An 18,298-nucleotide genomic window follows, 5' to 3' on the forward strand; every position below is an offset into this window, starting at 1 on the left:
ATGATATAGTGACTAATTTACTGACTTAGTGGCTGACTGATGCAATTAGTGATTTAATGTCTTAGCGACGTAATGATTGATTGACTAGTTAGTAACTGACAGGCCCAGTTAGTAAGCTAGTGGCTTAGTGATGGAGTGATTAACTCAGTGACTTAATGACTTATAGAAATAGTGACTTAGTGACTGGTTGACCTATTTAGTGACTTATTGGCTTACTGACTGATTGACTGACTTAATGACTGTCTTAATGGGTTAGTGACTGACTGATCGATTAACTTAGTGATTGACGGACTGACTGACTTAGTTACCTTGTGGATTAGTGACTGCTTGACTGACTTAGTGAATTACTTTTTACAAACTTTGTCGAAAATACCCAGCCACCACGAGAAAAAACCCACCAATTCCAAGGGTGCACCTCATGAACACCTCCCACCCGACAAAACCCGATACAATCAGCCACCGCCATTGACCACCGTCATTATTCCTCCGTAATTTTTTTCCGTTAAATATCAAAAATCGTGATGCGTGAAAGGATGCTCGTGATTTTTCACACAACCTTGTGTATCGCGATTATTGCCATCGTAACAATGAACATATCCTCCAAGGACGTCCGAAAATCGCGCACCCAATACAAAACCCATCCATCCAGTAGTCGTCGAAATCCCCGAACAGGTGAGTCTCTTTACGTAACATCTCGGCATTTTTCTTCGACCGTTCCGCTCCCCTGCCCCCCCAATTACCTCAAATCGCTTTCGTTCGAATCGCTGTTGCAAAATTGCATTTCGCACTCGCTCCATTTCCACTAATTACAAGAAATCTAAATGACAATACGCCGCCGCCGCGGAAATCCGGTGCGGCGCGATGCTGGAGGAACGCACCGTGAATCCGGGGGGCTGTGGCGTTGCCATTCGCTGGAAAATGGTTGAGCGAAATATGGGGTTATGGAAGTTCCGGAGAGCCGGGTTTGAGGTGTCGGGTTGCGTTGGAGGTGGTGTTGTGAATTTGTGGTGGTGTTCTGAGTAAGAAGGCTATTTGTGATCATCGGTATAATCTGCGGTAAGGTCGTGACAAAAATTTAATTAAACGGTTATGAATGACGTCACTTTTGTATGTATGTTTTGTGTTTACGGTTTTTTCTGTTTCTGCAAATCGAGGTAAACTTGTGGCCTTGGAAATATGTTAATATTTGAGAAAAACAAATCTTCTGTTTTTTTTTCGGTTTTCCGAAAGTGATTCTATAACATGCGATTTTGACGTCACCGCTTTGCAGAAGTCTCTCATTATTATTAACCTCCACCGGTAATACGCACTGGTGAGCCTTAACGCTAAATAACTATTTTTTTTTTTTGTCATTGCTTATCGATGTTTTCGTCTGAAATCATCTTTATATAGTCAGATGCGAACTTATTATAACCAGTAAAAAAAGTTCATTGCCATTATTATTACATATTTGCATTTTAATTTATTTATAATCATTATGTTAGTAGGTCTAGTGGGTACTGGTCACGCTTCAGAGGGCAGGGAAGTACTGCCTCAACTTTTTAGATCAATTCTCTTAAGTAATGAATTGTTTACCACTGACAAGCTTTCATCTGTTTCGCTAGAATTCCCTCGTCTCTGAAGCATATTAAAAACGTTACTGCATATATGGGGTTAATTTGTAAAATTAAATTTTTCAGAAATTACACGAAACTTTTTGGCTTTTTTAAAAATATAAATACAATAAATTTATAAGCAGTTTCTAGTGAATCGCTTTTTTCTTCAAATTTTAAAAGACCCTGCAGACATATTTAAAAAATATAAGCAGGTACAGAGCAATTCCTTCCATTAAAAAATAGCTAACTTAAAAGAAATTGTTCGACAACTTTGAGAAAGTTGGAAATTTGAATTTTAGGGGAATCAACTTAATCACTTGTTTCGGAAATTTTCAAAAGCTCACCTTCGATGTACACAACTTCTGTCATACCAAATTTTCTCAATAAAAAAAATCTCCGAAAATATTTAGAAGGTTCTCACGTCTTTTAAAGATCTTTTTTATATACAGGGTGAGTCACTAAACGTGCGCACCTCGATATCTCATGTATTATTAGAAATACAAAAAAATCTTGACTTGAAATTTTAGGTTTAAATTCTTCACGATTCGGTGCTTTTTGGAATTTAAAAAATTGATATTTTAAAATTTTTCGAAAATTTTATACTACATATGTTTAAACATTAAAAATTTAAAAAAATATATAAATACATAATTATTAGAAGCAAGGGTTCACGAAATATGCTAGAATAATAAACATAAAATTGAGTCTTATTACCAGTCTTCGGCATAGCGGAAGTGGTCCTCATTACGGTTCGATCGCCAGCGCTAATGCAGTTGTGGCCTACTTCGAGAATTTCTAATAAGAATAACTAATTTTTCTTCTAAAATTCTAAAATTGCTTTAAAAATTAAGAAAATCACAATTTTCGTGATGATCTTGAACAAATAAACCCTGAATTGCATCACACGCCGCTGAGGATGAGAGTGCACAGTCGGCCAGCCAAATTTATCGCCCGACGTCGCGCCGTCCTATTTAATAATTGTCTGATTGATTCCCCATCAGTTCGGCCATTCCTAACTCAGCTTATTGCAGTGTTTATAATTTTTTGTTTAATTACATAATTTTCAATTACCGATACTTCAGTTTGTTCAAATAGAATGCTTCCAAATTTTGATAATTTTTTGTAAAAGTAAGTCATCAATATGTGTTAAGATGAAACTGATTTTGGCAAATGACACCCTCTAAGAAAAAATAGGGTGGGTGGACGTGGCTACTAGGTGCTAAGTTAGTTTTCTTAGAGGGTGTCATTTGCCAAAATCGGTCTTATCTTAACAGCTACTAGCCCCGCCCACCCACCCCCTCTTTTCGTAGAAGGTATCTCATTTGCCAAAATCAGTCTTATCTTAGCACTGAGTGATTTTGGCAAATCACATACCCACTAAGAAAAGAGAGGGTGGGTGGGCGGGGCTAGTATCTTCTAAGAAAAAACTGATTTTGGCAAATGAGATACCTTCTAAGAAAAGAGAGGGTGGGTGGGTGGGGCTAGTACCTGTTAAGATAAAACTAATTTTGGCAGATGACATACCCTCTAAGAAACAAGACGGTGGGTGGACGGGGATAATAGCTAACTTAGCAGCTATTACTAGCCCCGCCCACCCGCCCTCTCTTTTCTTAGAAGGTATTTTATCTGCCAAAGTCAGTCTTATCTTAGCAACTACTTGCCCCGCCCACCCACCCTCTCTTTTCTTGGTAGATATGTTATTTGCCAAAATCAGTTTTATCTTAGCACTGAGTGATTTTGGCAAATGAAATAGGCTCTAAGATAAAACTGATTTTGACAAATGACATACCCACTAAGAAAAGAGAGGGTGGGTGGGTGGGGCTAGTACCTGTTAAAATAAAACTAATTTTGGCAGATGACATACCCTCTAAGAAACAAGACGGTGGGTGGACGGGGATAATAGCTAACTTAGCAGCTATTACTAGCCCCGCCCACCCGCCCTCTCTTTTCTTAGAAGGTATTTTATTTGCCAAAGTCAGTCTTATCTTAGCAACTACTGGCCCCGCCCACCCACCCTCTCTTTTCTTGGTAGATATGTTATTTGCCAAAATCAATTTTATCTTAGCACTGAGTGATTTTGGCAAATGAAATAGGCTCTAAGATAAAACTGATTTTGACAAATGACATACCCACTAAGAAAAGAAAGGGTGGGTGGGCGGGGCTAGTATCTTCTAAGAAAAAACTGATTTTGGCAAATGAGATACCTTCTAAGAAAAGAGAGGGTGGGTGGGTGGGGCTAGTACCTGTTAAAATAAAACTAATTTTGCAGATGACATACCCTCTAAGAAACAAGACGGTGGGTGGACGGGGATAATAGCTAACTTAGCAGCTATTACTAGCCCCGCCCACCCGCCCTCTCTTTTCTTAGAAGGTATTTTATTTGCCAAAGTCAGTCTTATCTTAGCAACTACTTGCCCCGCCCACCCACCCTCTCTTTTCTTAGTAGATATGTTATTTGCCAAAATCAATTTTATCTTAGCACTGAGTGATTTTGGCAAATGAAATAGGCTCTAAGATAAAACTGATTTTGACAAATGACATACCCACTAAGAAAAGAAAGGGTGGGTGGGCGGGGCTAGTATCTTCTAAGAAAAAACTGATTTTGACAAATGACATACCCACTAAGAAAAGAGAGGGTGGGTGGGTGGGGCTAGTACCTGTTAAAATAAAACTAATTTTGGCAGATGACATACCCTCTAAGAAACAAGACGGTGGGTGGACGGGGATAATAGCTAACTTAGCAGCTATTACTAGCCCCGCCCACCCGCCCTCTCTTTTCTTAGAAGGTATTTTATTTGCCAAAGTCAGTTTTATCTTAGCACTGAGTGATTTTGGCAAATGAAATAGGCTCTAAGATAAAACTAATTTTGACAATTGACATACCCACTAAGAAAAGAAAGGGTGGGTGGGCGGGGCTAGTACCTTTAAGATAAAACTGATTTTGGCAGCCGACGTACCCACTAAGAAAAGAAAGGGTGGGTGGGTGGGGCTAGTACCTGTTAAGTAAAAACTGATTTTGGCAGATAACATACCCTCTAAGAAACGAGACGGTGGGTGGACGGGGCTAATAGTTAACTTAGCAGCTATTACTAGCCCCGCCCACCCGCCCTCTCTTTTCTTAGAAGGTATTTTATCTGCCAAAGTCAGTCTTATCTTAGCAACTACTTGCCCCGCCCACCCACCCTCTCTTTTCTTAGTATATATGTTATTTGCCAAAATTAGTTTTATCTTAGCACTGAGTGATTTTAGCAAATGAGATAGTCTCTAAGATAAAACTGATTTTGGCAAATGACATACCCGCTAAGAAAAGAAAGGGTGGGTGGGTGGGTCTAGTACCTGTTAAGATAAAACTGATTTTAGCAGATAACATACTCTCTATGAGACGAGAGGGTGGGTGGGCGGGGCTAGTACCTGCTAAGATAAGACTAATTTTAGCAAATGACGTATCCTCTAAGAAATTTAATTAAACTATTATAAGAAAAGACACTAGAGGATCCAAAGCACTTTCAAATTCTTTTCAAACAGGAATACCTAGAACTCCAAGATGTTTTAAAATTTTCAAAAAAAAAACGGGGTCCCAAAATTAACTCAAAAACAAGTTATGTCAGAATTTTCCAAAAACCGAACACCAAAGTCCCCCTAATTTATTTTAAATAATTTACCAAAAAGATTTCCATGGGCTCCCAAAATAATACACCAAGAGCCTCCCGAACAAAAAAAAAAACACTGCGGCACTCCACCTGTTCAAATTCGAAAAAAATGAAACACTAAAAGCTCAAAATATGTTTTCAAGTTCATCCAGCAACAAAACACCAGACTCCTGTAAATTTATCCGAAAATAAAACACCAAGTGACTCAAAATTAACTGCGAACTTTTTAAAAGTAGGGTTTTGAAAACTGTGAGAATTTTTGATACGTCAAACATTTTATCTGTTTACTCGATTTTCGCTGATTGTGCCTAATTGAACAACCGGAAATTTGGAGACAATGATTTTAGTACTAAAAAAATTGTCGCGAAACTAAAAAAAAATTCCCTGCACCAAATTTTTGAAAATATCAAACTTCAAATTTGAAAAAAAAATTTTTTCGAGTTCGTTAAAGCTTTTTTGATCATTCTGTATAGATAAAGTTTGATTAGCATTTTACCGTCTAATCCCTAAGAGACAGACAGACAGGAAGAAAAAGCAGGAACTCAGCATTTTCGTATTTTGCAAACTTAAAATATTATTAAATTATTATCACCCAAGTGACACACAAACGACAGACAGACAGACACGGGAACCCACACTTTCATAATAAACTATAAAATATTAAAAATAAAAGAAAACCAATATTCCTTAAAGCGACTACAATAAAAATTAAAAAGAGAAAATGGCTTCAGAAAAATATAACTGCAATGAATTTTAAGTTTTCAAAAGAACAAAGGGCATATTTCAGACTCCACATATCAGAGTTATTTATTGCAAATGGAATCCCAGCGGTTCCACATTTCGCACCGAACAGGGTTTAAATTCCTTTCTTTTCGACCGAGTGTTAAAAATGTAAGTTTTCTTTGAAGCGTTACACAATGTTCACGGAATGATAAAATACATATTTTATTAATTACATAACAGAAAAAACATATTCTTGCGGGTGTGTTTATTTATTCATACAAACGAACGGCTATTATTAAAGTTAAAAAAATGCTTCTATCGATAGCCATTATTTTAAGTACACGTTGTCTGCGCATTAAATTGATAAAGTTTTGTAATTTCTCCTAGCATGATACGTGTGAAGGTAAACTTCAACAATCGTAAAATCAATTATGTTTCGTTGGAAGTAAAAATTCGCTCAAAAACGACTTCCAAATGTCCGTCACCACTCCGACACCATTCGCCGAAAATATTTACCTTCGGTGTCAAATCAAGCTCTAACTTCATCGCATTTTCATTAACACCACTCCATCACACCGTTTTTCGCTTCTCGGATTGATTGATTTACTCATTACGCTGGAGCACGGAAATTTCCACCGGTAATTGTTGCTGGTAATGGTAATTGATTCGATTATTTCTTGGATGGGTTGTCATTAGACACGAGTTGCGTTGACCCGAGCGTAATTGGAAGAAATTCGGCCTGAATTTTCAAGTGCTTAATTAAGACTCCACGATTATGAAAATCGTAAAAGTGGTATGTAGTTAGACGGTCGAATTGAGAATTTAGTGTTTAACACACAACAGGAAATGCGAGTTAACGTAACGACGATGGAAAAATGGGGCTTAAGTGACATGCAAAGTAGTGAAATCGCTCATGGTCAAGCTTAATGTTTCAAAACGAGCAAAAGCGCAATCGCTGTAGCAATAGGTGTTTTTGGTTGCGTGACGCAAATTTTCAATAGCGACTTTTTTCTTAAACCGCGTCTAGAAACACTGAGATGTGTTTCTATTGATTTATTGAACTGTTTACGACGAATGCCCACTTATAAAAAATATCCAGACCCCCATCTCCGCGCCATTGAACGGTGACCCCTCCTCCGAACACTGTTATCGCGCTGAAATAATACCCACACATTTACAACGGAATTACACGATACCGGCTTTTCGGCGTCCCTTCACCCCGTCCTAAACACACAATGCCCGAAAAAACCTTTTGACTCCGATCGCCGAACTAATTTGAATTAAGCTCATTATAAAACCCGAAGATAAAAGACTCTCATTAACGAGAGCCGCCCCCGGGGCGAAAAAAGCAAAAACAATACGCAAAGCGCACTTGCGTTACGCAAGCCCCATCTCACCTTGCGAGACAATAAACGTCTTGTTTGTGTGTTTGCGAGGCAAAGTGGGTCGGTGCGTGACTCAACAGCAAATGGACTCGAACGAGAGGAGACCCTGCGATGCACCGGAAGCAATAAGAGCGTCGAACTGACCGTGATCCGGAAGCTGACACCAACACCGTCTTGGGCACGGACATTATTTTTTTTTCAGCCTTTTCGATGTGATCGTCCGCCATTTCCACGGGCACAAGGTTAGTACCGCCCGAGGTACTAAACTACGCTCAGTGGAGCGCCGGCGACGGGCCGTAGCGGTGCGACAGTGACAGTGCGACGGTACCGAGAGGGAAAGTCCGAGTAAGTCTCATCTGTGGCGGTCCATCGGCCACGTGCCGATTAATCCGCGTCTTTCCCGGTTTCGTTCGATCCGTATTAATCCGGCGTCCGTTTCGTTTGATGGCGACGGCACGTGATGGCCAAAAATTTATGGGTCATCAAAAAGCGCTAATTCCGGGGCGGCAGGCCGACTTGAAATTTGAATTATGGAATTAGGGGAGGCTGGGGTTGGGGGAAGTGTGGGTGTGTGTAATTGCGGTCTTTTGACATTCGCTGGGTTGAATCATGTCAGGTTAAATATTTGTTTTTGCGAAATGTGTTAATGGTTTAAATTTATAAGAAAGATAAGGTTTATGCGACGCTTGTGAGAATTATTGTGGTGAGTGAGTGAAGTGGTACTGGGTTGGAGTTTGCTATTAGCACCATAGATTCAAAACGCACACACTAGTTGTGCACTTTTGTGTACGTACTTATTCTTTACTAACTTAATCAGTCTAGTAATAATTAGAATCGTCAACTTTCAATTTTCATAGAACAACTCACTAACCAATTTACAATATTTTCTAGAGATAGTGTAACAAATTTTGTTCGTTTTTCCGAAAATTTTTTATTTTTTAAAAACGTTGATCTTTACTATGAGTAAGCTTTCTCTTGCATGTCTCCACAAACAAAAACAGATAACATTGTCATCAAAATCCGCGGTATCATATTTAAAACAATACGATTAAATGCAACTTCAGTTTTTATGTATCTATTACAAAAGAGTTAAAATTACAAGCAAATTTTGACAAAACTTAAAAGAACTCTCGCTTTTCCTTGTCCAACTTTTGTAATACGACCGTTTTTTTTTTTTTGTAGCACTTCGTTAGTTTTTGTCGTCGTCGATTTTTTGAAGTACTAGCCCCGCCCACCCGCCCCCTATTTTCTCAGAGGATATGGCATCTGCCAAAATCAGTCTTATCGTACCAAGTACTAGCCCCGCCCACCCGCCCTCTGTTTTCTTGGAGGGTATGCGATTTGCCAAAATCAGTATTATCTTAGCAAGTACTATTTAATTATTGTTTAAAAATTTATTTTGCCACTTCAATATTTAATACAGTACTTGCTAAGATAAGACTGATTTTGGCAAATGACATATCCTACAAGGAAAGACAGGGCGGGTGGGCGGGATTAGTACTTGGTAAAATAAGACAATTTTTGGCAAATGACGTACTCTTTAAGAAAATAGAGGGTGGGTGGGCGGGGCTAGTATTTTATAAGATAAATCTTCAATTAATACTCTATGAAACTAGAAAAACAATGTTTTCCTCTTAGTTAAAGCCATTTGGAACGGTTTCAAATTTTTTGGAAATTTTGGGGATTTTTGGGGTCCTTTCTTCGCATTTTTCAATTATTTGAAGACAAATTGTCAAAAATATTTTAGATTCGTAATCTGCGTAAAATTATCTATAAGCCAACTATTTTCCATTGAGCCTTTTAACTGTTTCAGACAAAAAATTTTTGGAAATTTTCTCGATAATTTTCGGAAATAGTTGAAAAATAGTCGAAAATGTCAAAAGTGCGAAGATCAGTTTAGTCTTATCGAATACTAGCCCCACCCACCCACCCTCCATTTTCTTGGAAGTTATGTGATTTGCCAAAATCAGTCTTATCTTAGAAAGTACTAGCCCCACCCACCCGCCCTCTATTTTCTTGGAAGGTATGTGATTTGCCAAAATCAGTATTTATCTTAGCACGTACTATTTAATTATTGTTTAATAATTTATTTTGCCATTTCAATATATAATATAGTACTTGGTAAGATAAAACTGATTTTGGCAAATGACATACACACTAAGAAAAGAGAGGGTGGGTGGGCGGGGCTAGTAGTCTTAAGTCTTAAGTCTTATTTTGGCAAATGACATATCCTGTGAGAAATTAGGGGGCTAGTACTTGGTAAGATAAGACTGATTTTGGCAAATAACATCCTCTGAGAAAATAGGGGACGGGTGGGCGGGGTTAGTACTTGGTAAGATAAAACTGATTTTGGCAAATGACATACACACTAAGAAAACAGAGGGAGGGTGGGCGGGGCTAGTAGCCCCTATCTTTTCTTAGAGGGTGTAATTTGCCAAAATTAGTTTTATCCTAACAGGTATTGATGACTTACTTTTACAAAAAAATATCAAAATTTGGAAACATTCTATTTGAACAAAAGTATCGGTAATTGAAAATTATATAATTAAAGAAAAAATTATAAACACTGTAATAACCAGAGTTAGGCATACGTACTTGGTAAGATAAGACTGATTTTGGAAAATAACATATTTTACAAGAAAACAGAGGGCGGGTGGGCGAGCCTAGTCCTTGATAAGATAAATCTTATTTGGCAAATCACATATCCTCTGAGAAATTAGGGGGCGGGTGGGCGGGGCTAATACTTGGTAAGAGAAGACGGATTTTGGCAAATAACATCTTCTGAGAAAACAGGGGGCGGGTGGGCGGGGCTAGTCCTTGGTAAGATAAATCTTATTTTGGCAAATGACATATCTTCTGAAAAAATAGAGGGCGGGTGGGCGGGCCTAGTACTTGTTAAGATAAAACTGATTTTGGCAAAAAATATACTTTAGGTGCGAGAGAAGTTCTGTCGAAAGAGTTTTCGACCAATTTTTATAAGTGATAATATTGAAAGTACAAGATAATTTCTTGAACATTCAAACTCGGTCATTTTGAAATTTCGTACAATTTCAAAAATTTTACGTCTGATCTTCATGAATTTTTGAAGTTAGATCATTGGCAATATTGTACAGAATTTTTGTAATTTCTAAAAACTTTTGAACCAAATTTTTAATAGTTTTAATACGTTTTCTTGTTGCATTTATGAATAATTTCCGAAAATTTCCAGTTTTTCAAAATTACGACATTTTTAAAAAGTTTACGTCAGAAACTTGAAAAAAAATTTCGTTCTTTTCAGACTTTGTAAAAGAACAAACGTGAAATAATGCCGATTAATGAAGTATTTTGTAAGGATTTTTTTACAAATTTTGTTCGTTTTTCTGAAAATTTTGAAATTTTTATAAAAACATTGACATCTTGACAAGAATTAAATGCAATTTTTATTTATACATGTTACGAAAGAGTTCGGGTTTTTTTTGGATTAAATTTATTGTGCTCACAGCTAGTGGAATACGAAAATGTACGGTTTCCTGTTTCCTTCTGGTACTTAGTTAGACTTCATCGTGCTCACCTGGCGATTTTTCTGAACAAATCGCACAATTTTTTTTATAAAAATTCAGATTTTTTGACAATTTTAGATATTTCAGAATGGCGAATTTTATAAAAAATTTTCTTTCTTGGTCAAATCTAGAAAATGGAGTCAGATTTTTTTATTCCCTCTTTCCCTGTCACATTTTTTATTCTTACTTTTTTTTACAAATCTGATATCATCTAAACTTGAAAGAAACCTTTAGTTAAAAATTGAAACGTAATTTTTTTGGGGCTTTCGTAAATTGTTCATTCATCCGGTCATTTCGAAATCTTGTAGAATGGCAAAAATTTTGAGCTGAATCTTGTAGATTTTATGAATTCTTGAGTTAGATCATACGCAATATTATAACAAAATTGTACAGAATTTTTGTAATTTCCACAAATTTTTTAACCAAATTTTTAATTTTAATACGCTTTCTTGTTACACACAATTTCCGAAATTTTCCAGTTTTTTTAAAATTACCACATGTTTAAAAAGTGTGGGTCAGAAACCAACGACTCCTCTTTCCGTCTGTCTGTCTGTCTGTCTGTCTGTCTGTCGTCTGTCCGGATTTTTATTAGGCAAATAATTTTCGAAACTACTTAACTGATATCGTGTCGATGGTAAAACTCTAACCAAAATTTAGTTACTCATCCCCACCAACAATAAGATGACGTCATCTCCAAAATTTTCATCAGTAAATCTTATTTAAATTTTTATGAAACCGAGTAGTTTTTACCCCAGACATCCAGATTTTTGGAAAAAAATCAAAATTGTATTTTTAATTTCTGCGAAAAAAATGGGCGTGGTTACTTCATTAATCAGTCCTCTCCTCTACTTTGAGGAGATAAAATCCATCAAATTTCATTTTTTTTTTTTTTTTGTTAATCTCTATAAAGTAAAATCCAGTGGCGTAAATAACACTCCCGCAGCTTATTTGACTTGAATTGTTTCTTTAATTTTAAAATTTTTTTTATTCCTTCATTTTTTCGAGTTTTCAAGTTTAAATTTTTCAAATTTTCCATACAATTTCTAGATTTTGCAATTTTTCGATTTGAGTTTCTCGAGTTTTCAATTTCCAATTTTTCCATTTGCAATTTTCCGTTTCAATTTTGTATTTTCTTTATTTTTACAATTTTATAATTGTTTGTTTTTCAATTTCACTTTTTTTCAATTTTTCGGTTCATCAGTTTTTCAATTTTTCGTTTTTTTTTTCTTTAATTTTACGATATCTCTTAAAGTTTTAATTTTTAGATTTTTTAGTTTTCCATTTCTTCAGTTTTTCGAGAAAAACGAGAAAGTAGAATTTTTTCTAGTTGACTTACATTAGGAGTACATTCCAAAATTATTGAACAATAGATTGACTTTATGGTTTTTATTATAATATCTCTTGTTCTTTGCGCCAAAAAATTGTTGAAAGAAAACTAAGTATATAAAGAAAAAAAAAAAATAATAATAAGCCCCACTCACCCGTCCCAATCTCAATTATGATGAGTTTCATATGATAATTTCTTGTAGAAAAATGAGAATTTTGCAATTAAACTCCGCCCTTCAACTCACAATGAATAAAATATTCATCACAATTGAGAAGGGGTGGGTGGGCGGGGCTTATATTTTGTCCACTTTTTCTTAATATACAAAGTCTTCTTTTCCCAACGAGAAACTGAAAACATGTTTAATTATCCTGTTGTCGAAAGAAAACTCTATATATTAAAAAAAAACAAAGATTGAATATCTGAGAAAATCTCTTTTCTAAGTACTTTTTGAAATCCTCAATACAATAATACGAAATTCACAAAAGTTATGTACATCTGGATTGATATAAAAAAAATTACACGGAACTTACTATAAGTGGTTGAAATTCGGCGAAACCTATGCCCTGTGTAGTTTTGCGAGTTCGACTATTCAAAATAATTTGCTAATTTTTCTAATTAATTCTCTAAACACAGAAGATAGCCTACCTTAGATGATCTCAGGGCTAAATCTTGTTTATAAAAGCTGGTGAGTGTGTAATCATCCTTATCAGCGACCATAAAAGTCCTTTGTTTTAGAGATTGGGTTTTTCACTATCACGGCCGGTTTTCTGCCTTCTATATCATTAAAAGAACTATAATTATCAATTAGGAGTAACGGCTAGGCAAAAATCGTTTTTTTTTTGTGGCGTAAATTTTTTCATTTCGTAAATATAGTTTCTGTTTTGAAATCCAAATCCTTATTTAATAATATGAATAAGAAGACTATTTTCTCCATCACTTTGATGACACGGCATTTTGTAGAAAAACACCTCCATTGTCTTTGACTCGTTATGCACCTGACTGATTCAACGACGAAATGCATTGTCTGTTTGAAAATCAAAGTCGCATGCATAATACATTCCCAGCACAGCCGACTCGCTCCCATTTCCCGAACCCTGCAAATAAAACGTCCGTTCGAAACTAAAAACGATACTCCTATAAGTTATTTTCCTGCGCCTCGCCATTTTTCCACGTCCAGAACCCGCCCCCACCCCCTCCAATGTTAATCAAGACGGAATTCCGGCCCTTTTAGCATCTGTCAAAACGTTCCCACGCGTCCGGGCCGACTGAACAAGGCGAATTGACTCTTGTCAGCTCGACCTTATCTCCTCTATTATTTTATTAGGCTGCTGGTACGCACCGCCAGCTGCTACACGAATAATCCAATTTATCGCCCGGCCGTAGATAACCATACAGCCCATCATCTGTCCCATCAAAGTCGCATTACAGATAAAGACGACACCTCTGTACGTACCGCTGCTGGAGGTAATGGCCCGCATTGGGGTGTCTATTGATCCAGCGATGGTCATATGCAGCGGGATCAAAGGCCGTGGATTCGCTATTTGCGGCGGAAAGAGTGGATGTAGTTTTAATTAATGGCGAGCTGAACACAAGAATGTGACCAATTTGTACATGCATTGTGCGCTTGTAAGCGAGCTGTTACGATTTTATCACCTTCTATGCGCTTCCGCGTCACCCAGATCCCATAATCCCCCTAATAGCCCCAATATCGCGCACAAACAGACGTAACTCGACCTTGCGATCCATCGCCAATTGCCTCGGCAAACACTCCGATTAACTTTTTTAGCCGACAAACAACAACAAGCTTATTCCGTTCCGCTTATCCTTTCAGACAGGAGCGCGAATCCTGCATCAACAACGTGAAACTCAACCCCCGGCGCGGCTCCCGCCCCTCGATCGACAACACCACCTACACGAAGCGCCAGCCCAAACTCCAGAGGGGTAGTTTGGAGAACGTGTCCACCGACCCGTGGGGCGACTCCCAGTCCGGGACCCTGCGACGAAGCCGCAGCTTGGCCATCACCCGTGAGGACGTCTTCACGAACTTGGACTACCGCGAAAACGGCACACCGAGGAGGTCGCAGCTGATCCCTCGGGCGAAGCTCATCGAGAGACCGAAGGAGCCGAGGTATGAACCAAGTTTGAGGGTTTCAGTTTGGTTGATTTGGGTGTTGTAGGTACGCGGTGGTGCGGAACTTAACCCCGCCGGATTACTCGCCGCCGAGGCGGACCACCGAGGCTGTGTATTCGTCAATAACTAACTTGGCTAGTCCCAAATTCGTTATTGGCAAGGAGGAAGACACGTCGGGAGGGAATAAGGATTGTAGGGTGTCGTATGACGAGCTTCCGGGGTTGAGTCTGCCGAATTATTACCCGGATTCCAAGTACGACACTGATAATACTGACGCGATCTCGTTGGCGGACGACTTGTCGTCGTACGGAGACAACTTAAGCAAGAAGTACTCGTCGTGTGATAATATATCTGCAGGGAAGTGGACTATCACCGAGCCGGAGAGTATACCCTACGACGATAACATCGTCTTGAGTACTAACAGACCTTTGTACGACTCGATCAAGGAGAACCACTACGCGAAACCGAGGACTATCAGAGGTCCCACCCCTTACAACAGTGAGAAGCAGACGTACTACCGCGACAACAGACGCAGCTACTCTTCTGATTCTTCCGAAGAGAAGCACAAAGAGGAAGACCACGAGAACGACAACATCAGTTTGGAGTACTTCGAAACCGACAAAAATCTAGACGAGATTAATGAAAATATCACCCGAATCGTCGAAATAGAAGAAGAAAAAGAAGAAACCAAAGACGAAGAGGTCGACGAAACCCTAATCACAAACATCGAAGTCGTTCCACCGGACGAAAACGACAATTACAAGACAGTGGTTGCAGTCGAGCCGGACCCGATCGACGAAACCGAAGAAGAAAAAAACAAACACAGTCACAACTACCTGCGCGAGTTTCTAGAAACCCAAAAGGGTTCGAAGAAACCTCTGCAGAACTTCATCACCAAAAAACTATCGAACTTATCCCGCAAAAGCACGAACTTGATCGACAATCGCTTCTACTCGCTCCCGGATTTAGCCGTGACGAAAAGCTTGAGGAAATGCGAGAAGATTGACCGGAAACTGCGAAAGTGCGACAAGACCACGATCAAAAAACCTGCCGAAAGTGGCGAGAGTCGGTTTATAGTGAACATCGGCAAACATTTCGATATCACAGCGAACGCCAACATTCCAGTCGATTTCGAACTAAAGATAGCTAAAGTACCGCGGAAGAACAAAAAGAAGTCGAAGCATAAACCAGAAGAACAGTTTCTGGAGGCCGTACGGAGCTTGAAAGCAACCTTGAGTCACAGACTAGACGAAAATCACAACATCACGAAACCCGAAATCGTCGCCGTGCAGACGAAAATGGACGAGTGCACGAAAGAGTACCACGAGAAATTAGGCACCATGAGGACGTACTGGGACAAGATGATCAACGGTAAAGAGAAAGCGGAGCAACCACCCAGCGAGGATTCACCCACGAAGTGTAAGATCGTCGACGTGCAGACCAAAGTCGAAGACGTCAAAAAGAAATTCGAACCCGAGGAGAAAGAACCAGAGAAACCTAGCAAAGTCCAAATCGCCAAGCAACTCTTCGAGAAAAAACCCATCGAGAAAGTCGAGAAGATCTCCCCTTTTATCAAGGAATCGTGCAATTATTTCGAAAACTCCAAAAACAATAATTACATCACCACGAACAACAACCAGTACGAAAGTCTTAACCCGAACACGGTCGAAATCGTGTCCAAAGACGACAAGAAGCACAAACCCATTGCGAAATCCATGAGCATAACGAACCCAGAGTTCGACCATGTGAGGTACCGCGTGGTCAAAAGCGACCTCTTCCAGAAGAAGATCTTCGCGAATTGCGAGAAAGAGAGCCAGTTTGACGGGTTGATGCAATATTTACAGGACTACAGTTTCCAGGAGTTGCTTCGGGACAACAACATCGTCATCATCGAACCTATTCGAACGAAAATCCAGCACGAATCGGGCGGTAAGAAGGCGAAAACAACCAAGAACGTGACTCCTCTTTTGCACAAACGTAGCGAGGATCCCGCGGGGTTGAAGCGTCATTTTTTCTACCACCCGATTCGGGTGAACAAGGAGATGAACGACGACGAGCTTCCGAATCCGGATACAGTGAAGCAGGTGAGGTTGATGTTCGAAGGGGGGCTGCCCAGGTCTCGGAGTTCGCAGGAGTTCGACGGGGGCGACGTCAAACGTGGTGCTAAGTCGACGGATCCGGATAAAGATCACTGTTCGGCGACGGATTCCAACTCCAACCCGTCCAACATGTCGGATTTTGGGAGTCAGGAGAATTTGTACGATTCTCTGATGGAACATTGCTGTGAGAGGCAGTACGTGAGCGAGGACGTGCTTGAGAAAATAAGGGAGTGCGGTACGACCGTGACGTACTACGGCGGACGGGTGGTGAAGAAGCAGTCGGGACAGCCGGTACTAACTAAAGCGATCATGGAAGAAATCAAAAACAACGAAATGAAAAGTGTGGAGTGCAATTGTAAGAAGAACGAAAAAGACGGCTACCAAGGGGTGAAATTCAAGTTGATCAAGTCGAATAGTTGCAGCAGCAGGTTAGAGTTAGTGGGGACGAGCGATTTGAACGAAGCGAAAGAGAAGTACTTGAATAATAGACGGAAGAGCCTCAAGGACGTGAAGGAGTTGGAGAACAAGCAAGTGGAGAAGAACGTGATCAACGAATCTATAAAGAAGAAAATGGAAGATACGCAGCCGAAAATCATCGGAGAAGAACGGAAGATGACTCAATGGGGCGACGTTTCCAAAGAGAAGACCTACAGCGGGATAAACTTCAACAACGCGCCGAAAGCGAAAATCATGTACGACTACCACAACTACGACACCGTGAAGACGAAGACCAAGAAGATCGACGACATGGAGTTCGAACCGTACGAGGTGGCATAGTCAAAACGTAGTCAATTTAGTCAACTTTGTGATTATTGTTATGTAAAAATGGTATTCCTGGTACAGGGCTTTATTTAAGAAATCTCATATTTACAACCACTGTATATTAAGCTTCAAATAAAATGTAAAAAAGTACCCAGTTTCCGGTTTTCACCAGAGACGACGACTTGGAACAACTCCACGTCCCTGCGAAAACCTTGTTTACCAAAAAACCCTAGACAAAATAACGAAACACATAAAAATCCAGATAGAACCATCATATTCTTGAAAAAAAACAAGGGGTCCCAGAGATTCCTTTAAAATTTTGAAAAACGAAAACGCAAAGAGTCCTAGAGGCATTTTCACATTCTTGAAAACAAAGCACAAGAAAACACGATGATTCTTTCATTTTTCTGAAAAAAAAAAAGACAAGGAGTCCCGGAGATTCTTTCACATTCTTGAAATAAAAGACACAAAGAGTCCTAGAGGTTCTTTCATATTCTTGAGAAACAAAAAACACAAGGAGTCCCGGAGATTTCATCATATCCTTGAAAAAAAAACAAGGAGTCCCAGAGATTCCTTCAAATTCTTGAAAAAAAAAACACAAGGAGTCCCGGAGATTTCATCATATTCATGGAATAGCCTATGGCTAGACTTCGCCTATTATTATTTAATAAAGTCCTATTATTATTATTATTATTCTTGAAAAAAAAAAACAAGGAGTCCCAGAGATTCCTTCAAAATCTTGAAAAAAAAAACACAAGGAGTCCTAAAGGCTTTTTCACATTCTTGAATAAAAAAACACAAGGAGACCCGGACATTTCATCATATTCTTGAAAAAAAAAAACAAGGGGCCCCAAAGATTCCTTCAAAATCTTGAAAAAAAAAACACAAGGGGTCCTAGAGGCATTTTCACATTCTTGAAAAAAAAAGCACAAGGAAACCCGAAGATTCTTTCATATTTCTGAAAAAAAAAAGGAGTCCCGGAGATTCTTTCACATTCTTGAAGTAAAAGACACAAAGAGTCCTAGAGGCTTTTTCACATTCTTGAAAAAAAAGATACAAGGAGTCCCGGAGATTTCATCATATTCTT

At 38.9% G+C, this 18,298-nt stretch overlaps 2 protein-coding genes across 3 annotated transcripts in view; one reads left to right on the plus strand and one right to left on the minus strand.

The window, feature by feature from the left end:
• Positions 1 to 18,298, minus strand: part of LOC135136964 (calcium uniporter protein, mitochondrial) — a 133,304-nt gene that overhangs the window by 71,650 nt on the left and 43,356 nt on the right. The gene's annotated exons all lie outside the window — the stretch shown is intronic.
• On the plus strand, positions 534 to 17,361 carry Jv (javelin). Its single transcript, XM_064066339.1, has 4 exons — positions 534 to 608; positions 653 to 672; positions 14,051 to 14,347; positions 14,397 to 17,361. The coding sequence occupies exons 1-4, from the start codon at positions 534 to 536 to the stop codon at positions 17,224 to 17,226; spliced, it is 3,222 nt and encodes a 1,073-aa protein (XP_063922409.1). The 3' UTR covers positions 17,227 to 17,361.

The sequence above is a fragment of the Zophobas morio genome, unplaced genomic scaffold (assembly GCF_036711695.1).
Source record: "Zophobas morio isolate AGI-343-1 ecotype UQ-CSIRO unplaced genomic scaffold, CSIRO_AGI_Zmor_V1 ptg000028l, whole genome shotgun sequence".
NCBI lineage: Eukaryota > Metazoa > Arthropoda > Insecta > Coleoptera > Tenebrionidae > Zophobas > Zophobas morio.